The sequence below is a fragment of the Zootermopsis nevadensis genome, unplaced genomic scaffold, assembly GCF_977971745.1.
Source record: "Zootermopsis nevadensis isolate Lab colony 2312 unplaced genomic scaffold, Znev_1.0 Znev_ptg000028l, whole genome shotgun sequence".
Lineage (NCBI taxonomy): Eukaryota > Metazoa > Arthropoda > Insecta > Blattodea > Termopsidae > Zootermopsis > Zootermopsis nevadensis.
The window spans coordinates 17934611-17960181 of NW_028259160.1; the positions used below are offsets into that span (position 1 = coordinate 17934611).

At 37.3% G+C, this 25571-nt stretch overlaps 1 protein-coding gene across 3 annotated transcripts in view; it reads left to right on the top strand.

The window, feature by feature from the left end:
* The window catches only part of LOC110826707 (protein Skeletor, isoforms B/C), a 66444-nt gene extending 41349 nt beyond the window's left edge, over positions 1–25095 (top strand). The window contains exons 5-13 of one of the 3 annotated variants that reach the window (XR_015537422.1): positions 4499–4737; positions 5476–5656; positions 7628–7900; positions 8808–9051; positions 9186–9362; positions 9943–10197; positions 10549–10712; positions 11326–13406; positions 23047–25095. Coding sequence is in view for 1 of the 3 variants with exons in the window: in XM_022057583.2 (XP_021913275.1) it covers positions 4499–4737; positions 5476–5656; positions 7628–7900; positions 8808–9051; positions 9186–9362; positions 9943–10197; positions 10549–10712; positions 11326–11472 (1680 nt within the window). In the remaining 2 variants the exon portion in view is untranslated. Of the gene's footprint in view, positions 1–4498; positions 4738–5475; positions 5657–7627; positions 7901–8807; positions 9052–9185; positions 9363–9942; positions 10198–10548; positions 10713–11325; positions 13504–23046 lie in introns of those variants that run through there. The other 2 variants (XR_015537423.1, XM_022057583.2) reach the window with 2 other exon arrangements.
* The last annotated feature ends 476 nt before the right edge of the window (positions 25096–25571 follow it).

Sequence of the window (25571 nt, forward strand, 5' to 3'; positions counted from 1 at the left end):
GTTAACCAGGATATCCGAATCTGCCATCTACTGGACACGTGTTGTATCAGCAGAGCGACCGGCCTCTGTGGCTTGGTTGCGAGGCGTGATGGCGGCCGCATTGCAGGTTGCTTCCTGCTAGGGGTCGTGGCGTCTAGCAGCCAAGGGGTTGAAAACAGTTTCGGGAGAGGGGGGTAATGAGTGAGGATAGGGTGTGACTCCCCCCTCCGTACCAAAACGTGAGGTTAAAATGAGCCCAGCCGCCCTTGGAAACATTGACCATGTCTGGTGGGGCATGCGCTCTGCCGCCGTGTGTTACGTCACACCCACCCCTGCCTCGCAGTTGGTTGAAGCGGATTGTTCTTTTGAAACTCTTATTTATGTATTGACATTTACATTTGGAGTCGTATTCATTTTGAATGACTCGTTACGCCGTCTCGTCGTAAGCAATTCTTTGACAGATCTGTTTCGCCTTCCTTGTTCATGGCGCGTTTGGTTTAACGTCAGAGTTCTTTGCCTTTCGCATAAACTGCCCAAAGGCTTATCGTCACACAAAAACACGGGGCCCGACTGCAGCTTATTTTCGTGCAAATGTTTTTATTATTAGCCAACTCTGTACACTAGTTGTTCTTGTATTGACTTATTTGGTTCAGATTTCTTGCCTGAAACCCGAAGATTTTGTGACTGTTCACAAGAGCCCGCGTATCTTATCCTCCAGTCTACTCGTAAATTTATCAACTCGTCTCTTTCCTTTGTGCAAAAATCTCATCTTCCTCATACATATCCGTCCCATCTCATCCTCATTGGCTTCACCATCCTAATAATATTTCATGATTACAATTTATGACGTATCTCGTTATTCAAATGTTTCCAGTGTCCTGTCACGTCGTCCCTCTTAGGTCAAAATATTCTACTTAGAACTCCGTTCTGAAACATCCTCAGTCTGTGTCCTTATAGGACGAAAGACGAAGTTTAACCCCGAACAAACAAACAAACAAACAAATAACTACGTAAGTAGGATATGAAATTCTCATTTTGACGAATGTAAAATGGGTGTCTTCTGGGTTGTAGCGATTGCTCTGATGATGGAGGCAGCAAGTACCCCTGAAACTTTTGTAAACTTCTATCAGACTACACTGCACTTCAAGTCAGAAGACGCCATTTTCAAACAGCTATATAGCTTCATTGTCCATGTGCTGTACTGTACCATTTTTTGTGATTTGTCAGGCCTTCTTGCAACCCCGGGTTATAAATCGTCGTTTTGTTTAAATCTTATTTCGTCTGTCGCTAGTCCATGTAATGGTCGCTTTTCGGGACGGACTTCTACTGCCATGCTTATTTAAGCGCTCATCTCAAATTATCTTACATTTCTTTGGAAATCCTAAAGGAAGGAGACCATTCGGAACATCCTGACCTAGATGAAAGAGGATGATATGAAACTGGACAGTGGAAGATACGGGTTGGATTCTTCTGGCTCAGGTTAGGGGCCATTGGCGGGTTTTTGTGGACACGGTGATGAACCTTCGGGTTACGTAAAAGGCGAAGAAGGTTTTGACTAGCTGAGCGACTGAGAGCTTTTCAGTGAGGATTGTATTCCACCGAGTTCATTACTATGGTATGAAAACAGTTTATTTCGATTCTAGGTTGTTGTTGTTGTTTTGTTTTTTGTTTTTTTGTTTTCAAAATAAGCGCTTTGATTTGAGCAATGTTTGACACGTATCATCAAATCACCAATTGAGGACCATTTAATGGACAAGTGCGCCTTCTTCCTCTCTCTGTCGTTTTTAAGTTTAATTAATATCGGATTAAAACCAGACTAATTTCCGTACTTTGGTGTTTGCCATAGACTGAGCTTGAACGCGCTTCGTTTCAACAAAATTCCTGTTTTGCATGAAGCCCACGTCGAAATGCCAAAAATCGTCCTTGAAAGCAGCCAGTTTCTTGAACACGTAAGACTAATCTTTCTGTGGGAGGCTGATGTTGCCTTTCACGCCCGGCAACTTCTCTGGCACAGTTGTGTGGCGGGTTAGTCGATGTGTGCGGCTCTTTTGCAGGAACTTTAAACATTACTAATATCGACGATTTAAGTGAGGCTGGAGTAGCAGAACCCGAAGGTTCAGCGCGGCTAATGCCAAAGCCAAAATTTCGACACTGTCCTGGTGAGATCTGAGTTCTCACGGCGGTGAACGTTTCGGAGGAGTATACTGCTTCTATCATCAGGACAGTTTCAGTAGCATACTGTTTTGTTTTAATTTTGATACGTGAAATCGCTAGTTAAAATTTACATTCAAGCGCAGAAATTTTAGTTTCGTAACGTTGGACGGCCTGTGATTCTCTTTCGTATTTTTTTTCCGAGTGACGCAGACGGAAGGAATAAAAATGTTTGCTGACGTTTTGTAGTTTAATTTGAAATGTTAAAACGTGGCGACGCATTGCGGAATTCTTTTAAGTGAATGATATTAACAGGAATTTCAGCGGCGAGGGGAAAAGAGCGTTAGATACCAATTTTCGCGAAGTTTCAAAGCCATTAGAGATTTTTTTACGGCGGTGAAACTGGATATCTGCGTGGGCTTCTTGTTGCCCTGCAAACTAATTTACGTAAAGCTCGAGGACTCAATGCAATGAGATTTGAGACTGGGAAAGGTCAAGAACTGACAGCGACGCGCGTGGGCTGTGACGAGTTTGTTCGCCGGGTTCACGCTGCCTCCACCGTCAGTTCGCATTCATGCGGCAATTCGACGGTCTTTTGCCTTGAATTCAGTTACCTTACCCACAACGACAGCACCAAACACGTGTTCCTCTGAAACTTGGACCCAATTTTTCAGAGTTCTAGAAAGGTTTGGTAAACTCGATTAAACTAATGGCGGCGAGACAGGGAAACAAGACATGCCTACAGAATTTAAGGGAGGCAGAAGCAGCCACCGGGAAGATCTAGAAGGCGATGGTGCTGCCTCTATTAGGGAAATGGAAGATGTAGTTGATTTAGGGTTTTACCGTCCGGCTTCGCCGATAATGCCGTGGAATGACGCAGATGTCCGGGGAAGCAAATATTCATCGCCTGCGCCGAAAGTGTGTGTTCGGCCTTGGAGCCTCGCGCCACCCTGTAGCATTGCGACACGTCATTACCTGTAATGAGCTTTCAGATGGCAGAGCCTGAAAGCCGACTCTTCTCTTCGCCAGAGACAAATATTTTCGTGCGTAAACGCGCAGCGACTTTTGCGCAGACAAGAAGGACCCCTCCCCTCCCCTTCCCCCCACCCCACCCCAATTGTACCCCATTTTCCTCATTCGGCTACAGTTTCATCTCTGCAGAATTCGACGCTGGCTGGCGGCCATATTTCCATATGCAAACTCGAATTGTTTTACCTTAGGCCCCAGTTTCATTCCCGTGAAAAGAGATAATTACGGTCCAGGCGACCCTCCTCTACGGCCGGACCGGACGGGGTTTTCACACAAACGCCCGGGGAAGGTTTTTGAAAGCCAGAGTGCAATATGGCGACTCTGAGCGGTACCACAGTTGATTGACGTTCCAGAGAAGCCCACTGTCTCCGACATTATCTTGATGATAGAGGCAGTAAGCTCTTCTGAAACGTCGGTCAATATCTACCATACTATGCCGTGCTATATCCAGAAGACATTACTACAGTTGTGTTTACAGATAGATTCTACTTACCTGACCGTGATATTTGTTCATTGCTGATGCATCTTATACGCAGACAGTCACGGTTGATTAATTCTTCTTATTATTATTATTATTATATCCCATGTATTCACCACTTTATAGGGTGTGTACTTCCATGTACCCGAGACAGACCTTGTCCCTAAGGTACATAGGGCAGCAGCAATTTCCGGGATCCATATTGTTTTTAGCAAGTGCCACATGTATTATATAATTTTATTATTAATATTATCAATATTATCAATAACCGTATATGATACCTGTCTGAAACAGGCTGAAATACTTCAGAATGTTTTGAACTCGCGTTATCAGATCGCTATTGAGATGCAGCGATATTCCAAGCCCTAAAACGTGATGTTTATTTGTACTAAATCACCCTCTGAACTTTCGGCGTAGAATCGGAACACCAAATCTGTCAGAGTACCTCGAGAGATGAAACATGGGTCAAACCCTGGATCCTCATTATTCCTTATATTTATTTAGCACCTTCAAATCGTGACAGGAATAGATTGTTACTTAAGCAAGACCTAAAACTTACATCTATTTTTGTGCAGAAATAATCTAGTGCTGGGTGACCGAGAGGATTTTTATTTTTGTTTTTTTGTTTTCCAGGTAAGTACAGGATTTTAAGTAGGCCATGACCACTTTTCCTGAGTAATTCCCAGATGACATTCATTCTTACATTATTTTCCATCAGCGCTGCACGATGTAAACAATTGGTCCAATGCAATTAATTAACGAAGGAATAAAGATTTGTTACACATCGTTTAACGACACTGTCAAATGATATTTAGCACCGAATTTGAGAGGACGCTCATGTGTGTGTATGTGGCGTTGCAGGTTAATTTTGGTGACATTTTCATCCCCAACAACTTGGAGGTGCCCAAACCACGGGTACTGCCCGAGTTCAAGAGACTCGCTCACGGTCTCAGATCCGGCAACGTCAGTGTCCTGGACGCCAGAACATTCTACATTCCCAACCTACACTACGACGGAGCAGGGCCCGATGCGTACTTCTGGGTTGGTAACGGCACAGAACCCAGTCCACTGGGCATCAAGGTACCCAGTGAGATGGGCAGGTGAGATAGCGTTGCCAACTTTCACTGTAATGAATTCACCTAACCTAACCTAACCTAACATATGGCTACCGATGTTTTGTGGTTCTCGTCTTTGAGAGGAAAGTTCTGGACATGAGCGTTATTTTGAGCCCGCCTGAACTTACACCGAGCGACAAACTCAGAGATGGGATTGCGCATGTTCAGGTTTCTGCAACATGAACTTCTGTTCCATTAAATAATTACAGTGAGGCAAAATGTGGTGACTGCGTCGGCTTGTTCGCAGTATTCAGAAACTCATTTTGACATTTCATCGGATTGCTCTTAAATACAGAATCGTGTCTGATGTCTTCTGCCAAAATGTTACTTCACTTCTGACCAGTCTCATTCAGGCGGACAAACTTGTATAGCTTTGATTGTTTCGGACATCACCAGTGAAGTCATGGTTTTATTCAGGTGCTGACAAGAAGACAGAGAAAACACCATTATGAGGAATTTTATACTTTGTATTCTTCTCCATATATTATTATCATGATCAATTCATGGTGGAAGAGAGGGAAGATATCGCTTTGGAGACCAAGGATTAGATGGGAAGCTAATGTAATATTGTATATATTACTGAGATTTATCCTATTTGTCGAGTGATCTCGTTTGAGTGAATTTGATGAAGCTTTGCGCATAGTAGAAGCAAAATTAAATCTTGTAAATAAGATAATTTTGAAGATGAAGTGTCACAATTCATAACAATGTTGCTTCTTCCAGTTTAGAACCACTGAGGGGTTACCAGGGAGAGGACATTGAGATCCAGCTTCCAGGAAACCTCACAGTGTATGACATAGACTGGTTGGCTGTGTGGTGCGTTCAGTACAGGCACAACTTTGGTCACGTTCTTATACCCAAGGACCTTGACGTTCCGCCAGCGTTGGGACAGACCAAGATCACTGTGAGTGTCGCCGACATTCTGAGTTTAGCTTTCTCATTGCTTGTACCATTTGGCGCCTGTCCTTGAATCTACATTTAAACATTCCGATGTCTCATAGACGGCTGTGGCACAGTTTGAGATGACTGTTTTTTGGGATGTTGTGCCCTGGTGGATATTCAATGATGTTTCAGATGTAATGATGATGGAGGCAGCAAGCATGTCTGAAATCTCGGTAAGGTTCTACTAGATTTCACGGTGCAGCAACCCAGAAGACAATCACCTTCATGCCAGCTGCCGTAAGAACTTGAAATATCGCAACATATGTTGTGGTAATGAGTTTTACGGATTCCCTAGGGTAGCCCGCATATTTCCATTTCCTATATCTAGACGTGGATGTGACAAAGTCAAGTGGGATCAGCTTTATATTTCTTTTCATGTGTGTTTTAAGACTTTGATAACGTCAATGACCGTGCAGGATATTATTTTGAAATTAATTAAGTGTAATTATGCACTAAGAAATTGGTAGCTGTCTAATGACATTTCTTTAATTTGAAAAGATTTCTCACTAGGCTGTCCAGTTAACTGTCACATCAGAATAACCCCTTGTGGCTTCTGAATAAATTGAACTGCTTACCCCTGTTCTAGGAGCAGTAACATTTATTTGGTCTAGTTATTTGTATATTTACTTTTGTGTATTTTAAATTTGTGCTTAATGTTCTATGTACACGTGTATGCTGTTATTTTAGTATTAGAGGTCTTCATGGTTTTCAGGCCCTGCAGCAAAAGTCACTTTAGCACCTTCAAATGTACCATGACCTCTTTAAACTTCTTTCCTGCTCACCATTCAGCAGCATTCATCTACAGATTCTAGTCTGTGCTGTATTCAATAGAAACAGCACAAAGCTCACTCAATTACTCTCTTGTGAGTTCCATTACTATATTGTATTAGCAAAAGATTTTGTATTACAATGAGAAAATGTTGTATTTCAGCATTTTCTTTGCCAGAACTAGTCTGACTTGTTATGACAGTTGAACTGTGCCAGTGTAACTTTTGCTGCATGTATTGTTGCATGTCTTTCAATGGGTGCTGCCAGCCCCCCTGGTGGTACAATCCTGTAAGTACAAACACGCTTAAGTAAAGGCTGAAAATAGATACCTTATGGTGTACAGGTTACATTGAAAGTTGATGAAACTGTGGTTTGTTCAGTTTTTGAGAGAGACTGTTCTTATGGTTGCAGTGTTGCTGTGTAAGGGGGGATATTTCACCCTCTATCATTAATACACGAATAAGGGATTTAAACCCTCATACTATGGGACTACTGGCCAGACGTGAACTTTAGGGGTTTAGTGCTGCAATCCGTGGTCAGCTCAAGTACGCATGTGCCATGACGCATGGCCAATAAAAGTTAAAGGAGTTGAGGGAGCAGGTCATTACAGAGACTTTATCTGATACTTGGGTAATGACTGTAAATCTTCGCACTGAGAAAGTGAAAGTTTATTTTTGTAACGTTGTAGTAACAGCTTCTTTCAGATTGAGGGTGTCTGAAAACAGGGAGTTAAGGAGAATATTTTGTCTATAAAAGTGGAGAATTAACAGTTGGATGAAGAAAATTACAAAATAAAGAACTTAATGATTTATACGCTTCACAATATGTATATTGTTTGGGTGACCAAATCAAACAACATGATGTGGATTGGATTAATCTTGCTCATGTTAGAGTTCAGAGGGAGGATCTTGTGAAAATGGTAGTGAACCTTCTGGTAGAAAGGAAGGCAGAAAATTTCTTGATTGGGTGATTATTAGCTTGTCAAAGTATCAGCTCTACAGAGTTACTAAACTTTGTTCCTTCTGCGGAATGGATCATTCATGAATTTGTTGCTGTTTATAAAATTGAAAACCTTGTACATGCACAACCATACAGCAGAAGATGCTTAAGTATCGGTATACTCATGTATCTTATGGGGAATTAATAAAGAATCTTTGATTTGCAGACAAGTAGCACAACCTCTGATCCAAGAGAGGAGAGGCCAAGCAACTGTCGTCAGTTGCTTAACGAGCGCCTGCAGGTGCAGTGGGAGCTTCAGGGTGACATGGTGCAGATACAGTTGGCAGCACGCATGAGGGAAGACCAGTACATGGCGTTTGGTCTCAGTGGTGAGCAGGGACGCTCCTATATGATTGGGGGTGATGTTGTGGTTGCATTCTATGACAGTGAACGAGGTACATTCCGGGTCGAGGATTACTACATGTCCGCCACAGCACAGGTCAGCATTACTATATGGATTCTTGTGAGAAGAGATAGAACTTTTGTTTTGTATGGTTGTAGAACTTGGTAAGATCACTCTAAGGGAAGAATATAGATTGAAGGTTAATATTAAAATGTATCTTGAAATTAAAGTATGTGAGAGCTTGGACTGGATCCTGCTGGCTTAAAGTAGGGACTTGTGATGGGTTGTTTTGAACATGGTAATAAACTATGGATTTCATAAATATCATATATATACCATGACTAGCTGAGTGACTTCCAGCTTCTCAGGAAGGACTTTGCTCCACGGAGTTTGTTACTTCTGAGAACCTCGTGAATTAAATCCATTTTGATATGTGGAGTTTAGGAACAAGTTGTATTTTCTTAAAGGCCAGCCATGAAGCAGTTACCAACTGAAATTTCTTGCTATAAGATGCTCATTTAAATTAGAAACTTTTTGTTGTGTTATGTACCAGTTCACAATGCTGGCACCTTGTCTTCAAAATATAATAAAATAATCAAAATAGGTTATAATTGTCAGACCTAACCTCAAAGTAACATCAGACCTTTTCTGCCAGGAAACACTGATTTTTAACTAAACATATTATTTTAATTCTGTGTAGCACATTAAATTTCATGTTTATTTCCACACTGGCTTTACATTTTGTAAGAATGTTATCCATCAGACAGTTTAGATGTTGTAGTGGCAGAAATTCAAATATATCATTCTGTGGCTGATTACATTAATAGTCTTGGCAACGCACAGGGATGGATGTGTGATGGAACACACATTCATTTGTGCAGCCAGTCAGACAGATAGATACATTAAAGCACTTACCTTCGCTGCTGAATATGTAAATGCTGTTCTGTTAAATAACCTATAAATTGAGCTGAGCTTATAAGTCTTACGTTTATATCTGTGTTAGTGTAATGGGAAGAGTGGTGTGTGTCCGGATGAGCGTATTGGTGGCCGCAACGATGCAGTTTTGGTGTCAGGTGAACGAAAGAACGGTGTGACTACAATTGTGTACAGGCGTCCACTTCAGACCAATGAGCCAATCAATGACCAGCCCATTCCTACTGATGTAGAAGTGAGTGTTATTGCTGCTGTGGGACCACTCAACAGTAACAAGGAGGCAAATTCACATGCTGCCCCTGACAAAACAACAGGTGAGTGCACAGGCGGTTAAGGTTAGTTGACCTACCATAATGATTACACCTAGAATCTTGAACATTTGATATTAATTCTTCACCTTCTACTTTCCATGAAGGCTCTTATCAGTGCTGTACTTGTATGTGTACAGATGATATACGCATTGACTTCAGCAGCAGAAGTGACCACGCCTGCACCACTTCCCTCTTCGACCTGCCAGATGAAAAGACTCTCAAACCATGGCCTCCTGCAGTCATTACAGGGGAGTCTGTGTTCTCGGCTCGCATTGGACCCACAGGGGGTAAGAGAGGCTACACACCAATCACAGGTACAGTATGTGTTAGGCCTCAGAAATAAATAAATATAAACATACAAGGAAAATAAATGTTGAACACTGCAAGGAATCCTGGAGTGACTAATTCTAAACAATGTTAAAAGTAATTGAGTCAGAACAGGTCTGACAGCTTAAGCTGTGATGTTAACGATTATAGGAATTTTATGTGTTCGATTCCTGGTAGGAATAGGAATTATTTTCTAACTGGCTCTGTTGCCCATCAAGTTTTCTGTAAGTAAGGTAAAGTAGGCAGAGCTTGAAGCTGATCATTAACCTCAGTATCTCTTAACTTCCCTGTACTTCTTTATGGAATGTGCTTAATTAAGCACAGCACCAAGTTTACATTTTTAGAATTTTGTGTATTAAATACTGAAGTCCCAAAATACTGGAATACTCTGATTTTTAAAGTAGGTATATGAAGTGTTGAAATGATGGAGGCATCAAGGACCTCTGAAACATTTTGAAACCTCTACCCAGACTGTATGGTGCTACAACCCAAAAGACAACCATTTTCAAACTCACCACCATGAAAACATCAAATCCTACTTATTAAAATTAATATTAATTTTATCAGGTCACCCATCTTGGGGAATTTCCTGGTATATCAATGATCTGCTGATCCCAGAAATCTATGTAGAGCGGGGCCAGACGTACACCTTCATTGTTGAGGGTGGAAATGATCGAACAAATCCTGCACGTTACCACCCTTTCTACATAACTGACAGCAGCGAAGGTGGTTTTGGTCAGAAGTCTGAAGCAGAACAGAAGAAGCAACGTGTGTTTGCAGGTGTACGCTACGATGCGGAGGGATACCCCTATCCAACTGCAGGTGAGTCAGAGTGATGAACAGTGAGTGCAGTTTGTCAGTGACATATCTTGATCTTGAAGATAAATAAATTAAGTTTTTTGAACAAAACTCATTCATGTGTGTGTGTAAGTGTATATTTAATTAAAGTACTGCTGCAGTGCAAAGGAGTAAGATTGGCCCTGTCGGTACAGTTTCTGACTACAGCTTGGATGACTGGGGTTTGATCCCTAGCAGAGCAAAGGATTTTCCTTCTAGCATCCTGTTCAGTGGGTACTCGGGGTCCCTTCCCCAGGGACAAAGTATGGCCAGGGGATGACACTGACCACTTACCCCCATCTAGAGCACATTCAGATTGTCTCTTTATTTGTTCAGCTGGTCATTACTGTGAATGGGCACACAAGACTATTGATCGCTCAGCAGAAATGGAGACGTTTGATGAATACCTGGACACCCTGCGGCTGGAATGTGATGATGGCGAACCTGCCTACCTCAATTGGACTGTAGCAACAGAAACACCAGACCTCTTGTACTACCAGGTAAAAATAATATCCTGTGCCTTGTTGTGTGCAAGTTCCAGGCATAACACAATCATATAACATGATGTTTTATGTCTAAGAATGTAAAGATAGAAATATTCAATACTATAAAATTTGTACATGACCTTTTATCTGGACATGAAACTGAATTCTGAGGCAGGAGATCATGTCCTCTTAGAGTGCATACCACATTGGGAAATACGAAATTGAATCTGTGGGATTTTAACCTCAGTTCACAGAAATAATTCACACATTTTGGAGGTTTCAGAATGTTATTCTAGAAATCACAGAAGGTGAACATCATTGTGTCAAAGAATGTGTTAACTTGTGTGAGATATGGTTGCATGTTGGAGGACATCAGACAAGTAGAGTGGTCTCACTAGAGTGCAGACAGAATTTCCAATCGAATCGTGTGATAACAGGTGATCGATTCTCTTATGTGCAAGAACCTGCACAGTTAAGGTTTTAATTTAAAAACTGTGCTTTATTTCTAAATGCTGAATGTGATTACAAACAGCATGTTATATTTATCATTTGACGTCTGCTATAGGATCTTTCGATAGCATTTCATCATGTTACAGAGTGTTATGCTTTATAAACTTATTTCTTGCAGTGCTACTCACACACCCACCTTGGATGGAAAATCCACGTTGTGGACATGGGGTACCGGTCCCAGCGTAACGGCACCAGTACTGCTAGCATGGCAGCTTTCAGCTCAACAATTTTCTTTATTACAGCGGTGATTGGCTTGGTCAGGTGAAGTGCAGTCTTCCTCAGGGTGGGGATTGCTCTGGTGCAAAGTTGAAGTGCTCTTTGTTACACAAAATGACCCTTGTCAAGAGCCTACAAATTTTAATTTTATTTGATGGACAGGCAGTTGAGCCTGTTGGTGGTTAGTGAATATGATATGAGCAGCAAGGAAGTTTTACATACTTAGACATAATTTATAAACTCACTGACCAAAGAAGTAGGAGCTAGTTCATACTGGCCACCTTCAGGTTATGTGAGCTGTTGTCATTTTAATGGTAAAGGGAATATTCATAATTCATAATTAAAATTCAGTCCATTTCTTCTCACTGTGAGCAGACAATAAGACTTTACGTGGTGACAATAACAGCTGAATTGTTGTATATGAGAGTATATTTATACTAAGCAGATGCAGCCACAGTAGAACAGTTGGTAGCAGTGGCCAGGCTATCCTATTGCATAATTACATATCCATTATTCATTCATATTATTAGCTAATGCAGTTTGTTAAGATCCTGTAAGATTTTGTATTAACTGTTTCAGTTTTGGTCATTCTGCATTTTTGAAACATTCCTTTATGCCAAAATCTTCTTGAAACCTGGGTATCCCGTGCCTGTAGGAACTTTTTGTGGAGTCTGAAAGATCTGCATATTATTGTGGTAACGTGTGAGCTTGTAAATTTGTGTCGAACAATAGGCGTAATGATACGAAACTACTTTCATCAGAACATGCTTTGGGAATGCAATTTTTGTGATATTGGTCTCAAGCATAGGTCTGCCTTTCCCCCCCCCCCCCCCCCCCTCCTCCTCCCAAGCATTTATAAACATAGTTTTCAGCTCATAATCATGCAGTAAATGTGGTCCTTCTTAACAAAAGCAGACAGAATTATCCATTACTCTTTGGACAGCTCCATAAAGTGACACAGTGATAATGGCCACTCTGGTTACAAGAACCTGCCACTGGATCTACGCTGCATTACTGCTGTTCACACCCTCACACAATCTTATCAAAATGTGTCTTTAGATTATTCTCCCATCTACATATCGGTCTCTGAAGTGATCTTATTCCATCATGGTTTTGGGTCAGAATTTTCTTCTGATAACATTTTTCAATGCCTTTTGTCCTCCCTTTAAATGACACATTGAATGGCCTGGAAATATTTTGATTGCTGAAATTTTGAAATGGCAGGTTGGCATTTTACTATGCCCATGAGTTGGTTTTTGTATTGGAACAGAATGTGGTAAGGGCATTATGAGTACATTTTGGAAAGGCACACTTTTAAGAGCATGTGCAATTATTTAACAAAATTTTACAGGAACGTAAAAACCTGAAATGCATGCAATAACATGTCATATCAAATGCTCCAATTTTATTTCAGATTATATTCATTTTTCGTTAATGTATTCCTTTATTGCTTGTGCTTATTCTGTACATATGTTTTATATTTATTATTATTATCATTTCTGTTGATCTTATAATTTTATTTTTATAAAGCTGCTGTTGTGTAAAATAAATTTTTTTCTAAAAATGTAAATGAAAATAGTTCACCTAAATTAAAGTGGGAAACACTTTGAGTGCAGCCATTTTGTAGCAGACATGAAAGCTGAAGCAGGAAGAATTTCACAAGTTCAACCCATGAGTAGTATGGAAGTGATCATGTTTGGTATTAACATATATTTTTCTAAGTACTTACTGATTATTAAAACTTTTCCAAAAGAAGACAGAGATATGTTTGATATTTACTAATGTTGATGAATGTACTTAGAGGAAAGAATAAGGCATGTGTTCTGGGAATTTTGTGTAAAGTGAGTGTATGTTACTTGGGCACAGGGACAAAAACTCTCTCTAGCTATATGTTGTTTTTAACTCACTGACAAGAGTTACATTTTTCAAATGGAAGTGTTCCTACAGTAATAGATATATAATTTTTCTTTTGACTGGTTTCAGGTAATGATCTACTAACATAACCTAGAATTATATGCTGATAATTCTTTATTGTGCTTATGTTACATTATCTTATTTAATATTAATTTTAATTTTCTTATGTGTTTATTTTATTATTTCCTCCTACAGACAGTTTAATTGACCCATCCTACATTATTTCCTTGGAGACATATCAGATGATCAAACCATAGGATAGGCTGGTTGGTTTTGCATAGCATGGCAAAACAATTACCCCTTAACTAAACAAATTTGTTAGTATGATGATGTCATGTTACTTATGCCAGTGTTTTACAAGATGCTAGATTTATTGAAAAACATAGTTTACTTAAACCAACCTTATAGTAATTTGTCATCATTGTGTGGTAACATATTCCTGTCCTTTGTGATGCCAAAATGAGTATAGTGAAGTCTGCAATACCATTTGTTATGTTATCAGAGAAACTTCTTTAAACACTTTTAAAAGAATATATTTGTTTATAAACCAATATAGTAATTCTGAATGGTACAGTACATAATAAAACTGCTGTAATGCAGGATTTGTGTCTGAAGACTGTCATAAATGAGTCCCAGTCAACACAAATTCTTTTCAAAAGCAGCATTTTTGTGTTCAGAGCAAAGCTCTTTCTGCAGAACTTTATTAGTCATTTGCACACATCTCTCTGACCCTCCGTCTTAGATGGACTTTGGCACTATAAGATGCTAATTCCCCAGTTTTAGGGAAACTATTTCTGAACATCATACCATTGGAGGCCAGTACTGACGTGTGACTCACACAATATTGTGTGCTGAGAAAAACACAAACACCAATACTGGATAATTTTTAACGTTATGTATGGTGATAAATAACATGAAACATGCGACATTGGCAAGTGTTTAATCGTATTTGATAAGATGTGGAAGTTGAATTTGTTGGGAGAGCAGGAGATGAGGGTGGACCAAATTAGTAGCCACAAAACTAGGGTTTCTCTGATATAAAAATAATTGCTTGCTATGTTGAAGGATGTTACAGTATGTTCACTGTGGTTGCTAAAATGTAGCAGTGCGTCAATTTTATATTTATGTATATTTGAATTTTTCTTATGCATGATCACTATTGATCTGTTATAAAGAATGAACAGAGAAAACAAGTTTCAGATTATGACAATAAAAATGTACCCCAGGTTCTCAGTTGACAATAACAGATGAAATGACACAGGTAAGAATTTCCAAGTGTCATCTATATTTGTAAATACATTTAGAGGAATTTTATTTTAAAGAAAATGAATAATGTTTTTGGGATTTAATTCCCAAAGGACAAGAGGCAGGTACATGAGTTTGTGATTTCAGGTCTGGGTTAAGATATATGCCCCTGTGGAATTGATGAGTGGAACTGCTGTATTCAGGGTAGCATCAGTATGTAAGACAGAGGGAGCATCAGTCTGGAGTCATGCCTCCTACCTTTATGTAAAGATCATTAACCTTCATTGACAGTCTGTCATTGTACAGGCAGACCAGCTGGCCTTGCACTGCAGTGGCATACAGCCAAACCATTAAATCCTGTAGTTAGAATTTAGCTGCCAGCTGAGGTTTCAAGCCATGTAACCATATGATAAAAGTTAAAGTGAAAACTACGTAGGTAAGAACGTGTGCATTTGTAACATTTCCACTAGAACGTTAAACCATAAATAGACACAAACCATTGAGTTTGGTGAATGATCATAAAATATTAAAAATAAATTTAAGTAAGATAAATGGATAGATATTTTACTTGGTATACACAGTATTGAAACTACACAGAGTTTGTATATTGAAGTGAAGTGTAGGATGTGAGAGAAACACAAAATAAGACTGTAAACTGTTTGTGTATGCATTCCTGGACCTTCGAGGACAAACTACGGAATGAAGAAATAAAAAACATTGCAAACTAAGAACCCCTGATGAAATACAAAATTACTTGTTAATTTGCATACATAATGTAAGAAGATGGGATCTCTAATGATAATCACACATGCTCTAAGGGAAAAGAGAAACGCAAGAAGACGTAGGAGTAGACAGAAAAGTCAGTTTAAGTTTTAAAACTTGGAACAGGCTACAGAGCACCAAATGCTTGTGAAGCAAGAAGCAGCGATGAATGTATGATCACAGTTATCAAACAAGTGACAGTGAAAAACTCAATACCCAACTGTCCCTGTCACTGGAATGAATATATATACCAGCTTAAATGCTTCCTGCAAGTCGGTTTTCTGCAAAGGCATTAAGACTATAATATTTCTGTAAAAAATATTATACCAGTGTGTCTTTACAAAAATAAGGGGAATGCCATACACTGACAAGGACTGTGAAAAAGAAAGTCAAGGAATAAAACAGGTGAATCTCGATCAAGATGACTGTTGACAGCAACTAAAAAGCGTCATTGTAATCATTAATTCATATTAGAATACTGCACTGTACACTAAGGAAGATTTATTTTGTCCCCTGTGTAGCCATGTTAAACGTCACGAATGGTTCGTGTTTGATTGATAGTTAATCTGCTTTATAATATGTGAATATGTATCACTATCAGTTGATATGTTTGCATAACAAATCCAATCAGGAAGCTCCCTTTGCTACATATTACTGCTACCATCTGAAATATAAAATATGTGTACAGATTTGTGGGTATCAAACGTTTACTTGGCTATTATTTCTCTACGGACTGAAATTCAATTGTCCCTGTAATATACATTGCTTTTAGAAATGTTTACAGAAGTAGACAAAACATAAGAGCAGAATTACTACTATTATTCTATTAAGAATGCTTCTAATGTTGCCATAGTAACATTATAATGAAACATAGTACAAATTCTTTACTTGTTCTGTATCATGTATGTACTGATGTGATTGACAGCCTAAAGGGAGATTATACAGATCAGTAAAAAAGTGTAAACTGAATTCACTGCAGTTATTTTAAAAATTTCTTTTTTATATTTGTTTGCGAGTGTATATTCTCAGGAGCACCATGCTATATGGTTCAGGTCTTATGCACAATTATGCAAAAATACATGGCTGTGTTATGAATCACTATATTTGAGTGAGAACATTAGCTGTTAAGTTACGTTTTTTCATCTTCAAATTTACTTGGGGTAGTGACACTTAGTCTGATGACAACAAATGAGTAAGTCTTTAGACTTGTTACAGAATGTTGCAACCCAACAGGCAATGGAAAAGTAATTCATGTCCATAGTGATGCAAGTTAGAGCCAGACACATTCATTTGGAATACAGTATTTAACAAGAAATTGGATCCGAGGTTTACACAGTGGCATATCCGAACATAGCTGTAGCACCGTGTAGTCTGGTAGAACATCTACCAGACTATGCAGCACTGCTACCCAGAAGATAGCTATCTTTAACAAGAAATGTTTCACAACAATATTATTCTACAGATATTGAGGACAATGTAGTTTACACATTCTTTTAAAACATTTTGTTGTTGTTTATAGCATCTGTGTTATCTATGCTATGCTATGATATATATGTATATAGTCACCTGAAAATGATCACCAGTACAAATTTGGACCAGTTATTTATTTGTAATCCATTTACGGGGAATCGGTTATATGCACTGGAAACAGATGTCCCTGTGTCTCGATTGGCACAACCGGCAGTAGTTTGTAATGTGCAAGAGCACTGTGACAAGGTGTATAAATGTTTCTACATTAAATATTTGTGTCCTGAAGGGGAGGAAGACTATATGTCTCACATTTCTGAAAACTCAACCCTCAGCTCAGAGTGTTACTGTTTCTTTGGGTAGGTTATGAAATCATCTCAGATGTGGATGAGCTACAAACCAAGTTGGAAATACTAGCTAACCAACCACATGGAGAAGGGTCCCAGTGGCAAAACTTACTGTCACTCAGTTGCTCAATAAATTTCCATCTGTTTTACAGAACCCTGAATTTTCATTGCTGTGTTCACAAGTCCTCATCCAGTGCATAGCGTCATAATATTTCTCTAAGGTCCATTTTCATGTTGTGTGCTTCTCTGTGCCAAGGTTTCATAATTGGCCTCTTCACATCAGATTTTCTGGACAAGATTTCCCATGCACTCCAGTTCATACTACATGCCCCACTCATCTCATACTCATATTTGTTTAAGAGTACGAAGTAGCAATCTCCTTATTACAAAATTCTGCAATATGTATTCTAGTGCAATAAACCATTACTCTGTGTTTGGTAGACTACAATTATAAAATATTCTAGAATCATGTGCCACTGCCTTTGAAAAGTTGGACATATTGGGAATACAACTTGAAGAGTTGTGATTATCACATTGATAAAAAAAAATTTATGCTCCAGGTAAAACATTTTGTGGTTGTCATCTGTGGAGGTTGAATTTGGATCCCCTTTACATAATTTAAAGTTGTTGACCAAATGTAACTTAAAGTTATCAACATATCAGTATACTGAACCATGGTTTAGAACCGGATAGACAATTCACTGTGGGATGGGTAAAAATAATAGTTTTACACTTGTTTCATGTATTGTTGTATTTATAATGTTTATTTCCTCTTAAGATAGTCATAAATGAATGCTGGTACACATGTCCACAGATAGGCATGCAGTTATAATATATAAATTATCTTTTAATGAACATTCTTTAGTATACTGAGAAATACAATTGTTATTTATTAGATGGCAACATTTTTATAGAACAAAACTTAATGTTGACACTTGATAGAAATTTCAAAAGTTTATATATATTTTATAATTCCTATTATATGATTGAATACATTTTTGATACCCATGGATCTGTTCATAACAGAAAGAAGTGAATGTAACTGTCTTAAATATGCCAAGAGGCAAAAGAATTAATTATCACATATAAGGCTGCCATAAATTGACAATAATTTTATTGTAGATGAAAATACTGACACAGATGTGTGAGGATGTGTGTGTGTGTGTGTTTGTTTGATGAATGCCATTTACTGACCATACCACAATGGACAGTTTTTTAGTACATTGACAGCAAGAAATTCTGCCCCCATTTCAATATAAATTCTAGACAACTTTCTAAAAGTAGCATTGGTCATCATCAAAGACGTATATCTGTATTAATAACGCCTAAGAATGCAGCACTTCCTGTGTCGTGTCTGTGCTGCTTCACAAATACTTTGCACAAACTTTTCTAAACAATCACTCCTGTTTAACTTCTTCAGTATTTTGATTCAGCAGTGTTATTTTGTATTAGCTGATGTTGTTCTTCTGGGCTCTGATGCTATGTGGACTTGTAGGTAGTTACTAATGTTTAGGAGAATTTACTAAAAGTCCACACTACATTAAAACTCAGGACAACAAATTCCTGGGAACTGAAAGTCAGTTGTTCATCCCGTATTTGATACAGAATTTGTCGCAAGTATGTTTAAAACTTGTGCACATAAAGAAAAAGGCTGAAATGGTAATTAACTACTTTGAAGAACATTTTATAAACCGAAATATTTGTATGGTTTCTGAGAATACAGAAAATTCCTTTTTACGTGCATTGTCATCAGTGTTTGAAAAGATGTTGAATAAGTAATATGCCATGAGTCCTCATCTGTGCTACTTTTATACACACCCACAAATGCTGTGAGAAAAAAAGAAAATTCAGAGCAAAAGAAATGAAACATTATTTACAAATTGCTAAAGAAATGTAGTTAGTTGTTTACATGGTAATATTGTTTCTTAGTAGATTTAAACATGTGTTCTGGGCTTTCTAATCATTCTTTTAAATGTTTAGCTACAAAATATGAGACTACAAAATGTATACTTGTTGCGTGGTAGAAACTTCCAGTGAACACAACTGATCTTGTAGGCCTACATAGAGGGTGCTTATAAACCTCTGTGACACACTGAAATGGCATCTAAGTGGAATAAGTTTCCAAATAAAACTAATCTCAAAGTTGTAGTCTTGACATTAGTACTCTGGTTTTTGCATAATATGTACATGCCCTCTTCAAGCAGTTCTTGTAACTGAAGGCCAGTAGTCAAATATGTTTATAAAAGCCCTATAATTTTTGCAGACAATTTTAGAAATGTAAAGTTTTACATGACATATGTGGGTTCAGCCATGCAATGATTGTCATTGTGGAAGTGAATATAGTGCTTGATTTAAACATAATACTGCCAAAATCTGACTGGGTTTTGTGCTTGTTGTGCTCATGCGTAGGTACAAAAAACCAGAAACCATGTAGACTTGAACAAAGAGGGACTCTACCAAAAAAAGTAAAATTAATGTTCTTGATAAATTTATATGCAGTGGGTTAATATTCAGAGTATTTACTTTTCTGATGCAGTTAAAGTGGTTGGTTAACGTTTTACAAGATTATTCTGGCAGTTTGTGCAGTGGTTGACACTTTTTTTTCATGTTTTCAACACTTTTCTAGTGACCCATATAAGTATTTGATCTCATGTTGCATTACTATTGGCTAGCTTCTTGCAGACATTTCTGTTTCAGTACAAACAAGTTAAAATACTGGTGTGTAAGAACAGAAGTGTATAAAATTGAACCATTCTGTCATAGCATTCTGGAATAATGCCCAGTAATTGTTTTCCTAAAACATTTCGCTTACACAAAAGCTTTTGAAACCATTTTCTGTAAAGGGGAAAGTAAGGTAGTTTTTCTTTGTCAGCAGAATTTATAATCCATTAAGAATTAACTTAATTTGTTAAATTAAATTGTTTGGTTACGTTGTGATGAAAAGTACTTCTAATTTTCTTTTAAATTATTCACTTCCATAAAAAGCCTGGCATATAAACAGAATTGGTACATGAGGTATCAAAAATATGTTGCATGTTGACAAATAAGCTCTCATGATGAAAATGGCACTCACATGCACAACTGTTGCCTCCTTTCTGCTGGCACTGCTTTGATTCCCTGCAGTTGGCACAGACTGCACTTGAAAGATTACCACCTACATGCTTTCTGACAGGTTGTTTATGTCATGGGGTAATTTCACTATTTATTTTTTAATTATCAAGTTACTATATCCACTTCACATATCATAAGACATATACTGGTACTTACTTACCCATTAGCAAATGATATAAAATATTTTAATAGTAAATATATTTCAAGAAGTTAACTTTCATTGTATTATCTCAAATCTTATTTCCAGTGATGAGGTAAATCTGACAATAATTTAATAAGAACTGCGTGTGTAAAGAATTGTGCAGCAAGAGTTAGTACACTTTTCATATTATTTTGAATTTGAATTTTGGTAACAACATAAACAATACAATATATTTTTATTAAGTTTGTAGCTCTGAGTTGAACTGTTTAGTTGACAGTACTGAGTGCCTTTCTGACTAATAACTTGTGAATGTATGACAATAATGAGTCTGTGACAATTACCATTATGATGTGAGGAAACTTAAGATAAATATTTACTGTATTCATATTATAAGTCAAGATTTTTAATATCAGTGATTTAATAATATATTTGCCATGGATTATTATATGTTTATGCAATGTATAAAATACATGATGTCAGTGTTGAAGTGTTAAAGTGATTATGTGTTCTTCTCAGATATATATGCATATACATATCTAACTCAGTGTTCTATTAGTTGTTTGTACAGTTAAACCCTTGATAATTTTCAGGGTTGACAATAATTAAAGAGCCAGGTTAATATGTAACTTGGCCGAAACAAAATCAGGACCTTCCTAAATTGTAGAATTTAAATGATCTGTGATCAGGGTCAATGTTAGAGAATAAAATAATTTTTAAGTTCTATGTGATGTATTAAGACATGTCAATTGTATTGTATATGTATGTACTAAAAGCATCTGTTTGATTGAGGGGTGGGCAAGGAGTTGTACAGAAATAGCAAATACTTCAAAAGCTGATCTTCATACATTTGACAACAGCAGAGTTAGAAATCATATCAAATAAGCAGATAATAGTGACAGGTGAGTTACAATGTTATAGCTAATATTTTATGGGTCCTTTAGTGTTAATATAAAAATTCTACTGTGGAGTTAGTCAGTGTTCATGTAAGAGCTTGCAAGCTGTCTTTTGCCCACTCCTGATTTGTGCTGAATCCAGTTACTTTAAGAGCTGAAATTAAATGCAAAAGGATTTCTTTTTGTAGAGCATGCCAACTTGTTTGCACACTTCTCACAGGGCTGGAAGTCACTGGGGAAAAAGCTCCACTTCTTACAGTACACTGGTGACACACTAACCCATATCACTGGATCATAAAATTCTGTTTCAGAAGTAGAAGACAGTAGTGGAAAATTAATTTTCACTTTTTATATGTGGAGAGCAGTATTTTTAAAGTATAAAATCTATCCTAATTTGCAAACTGTGAATGAGTTTCATGAAGTGCTCACAGATTATGCTGTTATTCCACTGTTATTGGAATAATTTAATGTTACAGGAAGATATAACACAATGAAATTGGAATAAGTGACTGATGACCATCAGTCCTAAGATAATAAATTTTTGTTTCTGGTAAGTGATTAATGTATTGTCTGTGCTGGCCAGAACTTTCCTCAGCATATTTAAAGTAAGTGATATGTACTTAGTAAGCAAAGAGCTGATCATTTAGTAATTTCACGGTTGAATTTCTGCTCAGATGATTTTGGGACTGATTCTAAAGATTATCCAGCCAAGATGATGCATTAGTCACCCATGCCAGATTTGAAGTTGTATCCATACATCACAACCAAGAGGACTAGCATCTGTATTAGTCACTTTTCTTAAACAAACTCTGTGTTACAATGTTATATTGAAATTTCCTATGTTGTCTGAGATACATGTTATCATTATATGTACAAATGAGAAAATGAAGAAAGATCGATAAGCAGAAACTGTCTCCAGTCAGAAAATATCAACTATAGAGTAGCAAAATGAGTTTCTGAACTTATGCATTACAACAGCATTTATTTCAAAATACAACTGAAATATCTTGAAAACATATAAAATGGAATTGGATAGCTGAGTGATTTTCAGCTTCTCAAAAAAGATTCTACTCCATGGAGTTTATTTTTACTTTTGTGACCATCTCACTTGTTGAAAACTCATTAGTTGCAGCTGTTTTCTTAGAACAAGGGTTACTCACTGTTGAAAATCTGTCAGCTGTCCCTTCTAAGGCCAGTCTGCTGCTTTCTTCAGTTTTATTTTTTACATTTCAACTTATATTTGTATAATTATCATGCCACTTCAGAGTATCTGGATTCTCCTTGTAATTTGACTCACAGATTGGTTTGTTCGAAAGATATATATTAAATAGCAAGAATGATTGGAAATTGAAGATAAAGTTATGAAGTAATCCTGCCAAATGTAGTGGTTACCAGGCATCATAATTTTAAAAATTTTGAAAAGCCTTCTTCTTAATATTGGGTGTATGATAAGTGAATACTTCTTATCAGATGCTTATAAACCATTTAATTCTTTGCCTGACTGAATGAAACAAACTAGCAATGACAGATAATTCAGCAAAGTCTTATGCCAGTGACTTAAAGTGTCAACACACACTCCCACATTTTCAACAGACCTTCTAAATCAAACTGGTATATTTACCACTAATTCTAGCAGCATGTTTTAAAGATTTGTTTTTACAGCACTGGTTACTCTTTTTTTCCAGTTCAAACAAGTTTTTTGGTTATGTATGATAAACTTTTTCCTTTATGTTTTCTTAAAGGAAGAAGACCGAAGGGTACAGGAAGGTCTTTCATGGATGCCACCATCTTCTGATCCACCTCCTGGGAACAAACTAACTTTGTGAGACTTCTTCTAACATATCTTAATCGTTGCAATGTTCTGAGGAGTCTGTAAAGCTGACAGTTGTCTTGATTCTGCTTGTCACTAACTCTTGGTGACATGTATTTATTGTCTGTGCACCTAGTGTTGCATAAACTCTGTTTCAGCCTTTCACCACCATTGCAGTTTGACAATTCCAGTTGCATTTGTAGTTTACAAGCATTTGAAAGCAGGCAATGACATATCATACACCTGTCTATGAGTGCTATAATTTCTTACACAAAATTAATTTCACTATTATTATTGTTATAGACCAGGCATTCTCAGCCTCTCAAGATGTGAAGCTACAGTCAGTCTTTATTATCAGCTTCTGTGCCGCTGGGTTATACGTGAGGACAATGTACTGAAACTTCATGGCAATTTAAAAAATTCTACCATTGAAAACAGTGTAACATATGACTCAGTATTTTATTTAACAGAGTCAGCCACTAATGAGATATTTGACACAGATTTTGCTTCAGTAATCTTTCAGTATCAGGTTTATTTCTGTTGTGATTTACATGCCTCCCTCTAGGCGTTCATCAGTAAGATGTCGTCGTTCTTGGTTTGACGTTCTTCATGTGTTCCTAAATTAATAAGTGTTTTCCAATAATAATACAATGTGGCACAATATTACAATAATATATATGGGCTGCACCAAACCCACTGGCAGACCACAGGCTGAGAATCCCTGCTATAAACATTGTTATGGTGTCTGTTGGATGTTTATTATTCACAGGTTTTACATACAAAGCATCCAGTTAATGAATGAACAGAATTTAAAATTTGAAAGAACAACTACCCTTTGTTGAGCAATTAAAAACAGACAGGATAAGTGAGGTGACATGCCAAAAATAAGAGGCTATAATACTGCTATTTAATATGAAGTATTTATGGACTCTGAGTACTGAGCAAGGTTCTGCTATCTAAGTAATAGTATTTGTGTAGGGTCTGCCCACAGCAGCCAGCAGCTCAAGAATAACGTACACTCTTAATCCTGTCAGGCCAGATGTAGACCAGAAATGGAAACCTTGACCAATAGGAATATAAACCACAGATTGTGCTGATAATGATTACCCTAAATTAAACAATGACACATATATTTTATAATTTTGAAGTTAATTCGTAGCTGAATGATAAGTGATTGATTTATGTTCTGTCCTTAGTGAAACTAGTGCAGCTGTCATCCTCTGCCAATATTTGTAGAGTCATAAATATTTGAATTTTTAATAACATTGTATAAAGACAGATAGTTGAATGTGTAAATTATACTGCACAAATACAGAATCTACACAAAGATAAGTAACTGAGGGTTAGAAGTGTGTTACTTCACTCATTTCTGTCAGTTGTGAAGTAATAGTTTTTATTCAAGTTGTGTAGAATGGCAGATAAAGACAATAAATCATGCAGATATATTATAGGAAGCAGAAGTATTGAGAAAGAGTGTTTTTTGACAATAATAAGTGTACAATAAATTCCAGTATAAAATTTGTACAGATAAATAATAAGCTTATAATTGTAGAAAGATTTTGTTGCATATTTGGGAGGTTTTGTTATTCACGTGGTTCGTTAAGTATGGGAGCTGTACGCGTAATCAGGCATGAATGTACCATATTAGATGATTGAGTTTTTTAAGTAGGAAGTTTAAATGTGACTGAATGTGTAAAGTTTTCAAGAATATCAAATTATGTCATGTGTGTTTTTAATGTTGCCTATGTATAAAAGTTAAAAATGGCTTTTAATGTAGAAACTGGTTTATGATGATGATAATTATGAATCGGAAGCATGAAAGGTAATACAGTGTTCTGACTGATGCCAGAGTGGACTACTGCTTACTTCTTGTGTGTGTACATGTGGAAGTATGTGTGGTTGTAGACAACAACATGTGTAAATATGTATGTACATATCTGAGTTATGGGAATTAAAATTTGTTGTTGTACAATGCAGTAAACATTTGTGTGTAATATTAAACAAAGTAATTCAGTGTGACTGTTAGAACTTTTTCAAGCAAGCACCCGGAAGAGAATTGCACACCTAGTTGCAAAGTACTTACCTAGAATGATTTTGCAGCATCTTATGGCTTTGTCATCGACACAGTTGTAAAAAGCTGAATTAATTTTAGTGACTAATCTAGCACATTACCTGAATCTTCGTACTAGCATTTAAACAAATACAGCACATTTCTTGTGACAATATGCAACAGATCGCTGTATTTACACCTTTTTTCATGAAGTACAGAAATGGCAGTAGATGAAATAAATATATATTTTTTATTTAACATAACTTCCTAATTTTAAGTAATTCTAGGTTAATTGACAAACAAAAAAAATGATTAGTATCATCTCTCCGTCCCTGCACGATAGTCACATTTCACCTTTTGCTCCATAATATTCTTCTACCTCCACCATGTCAATTGTGGTCTTCTAG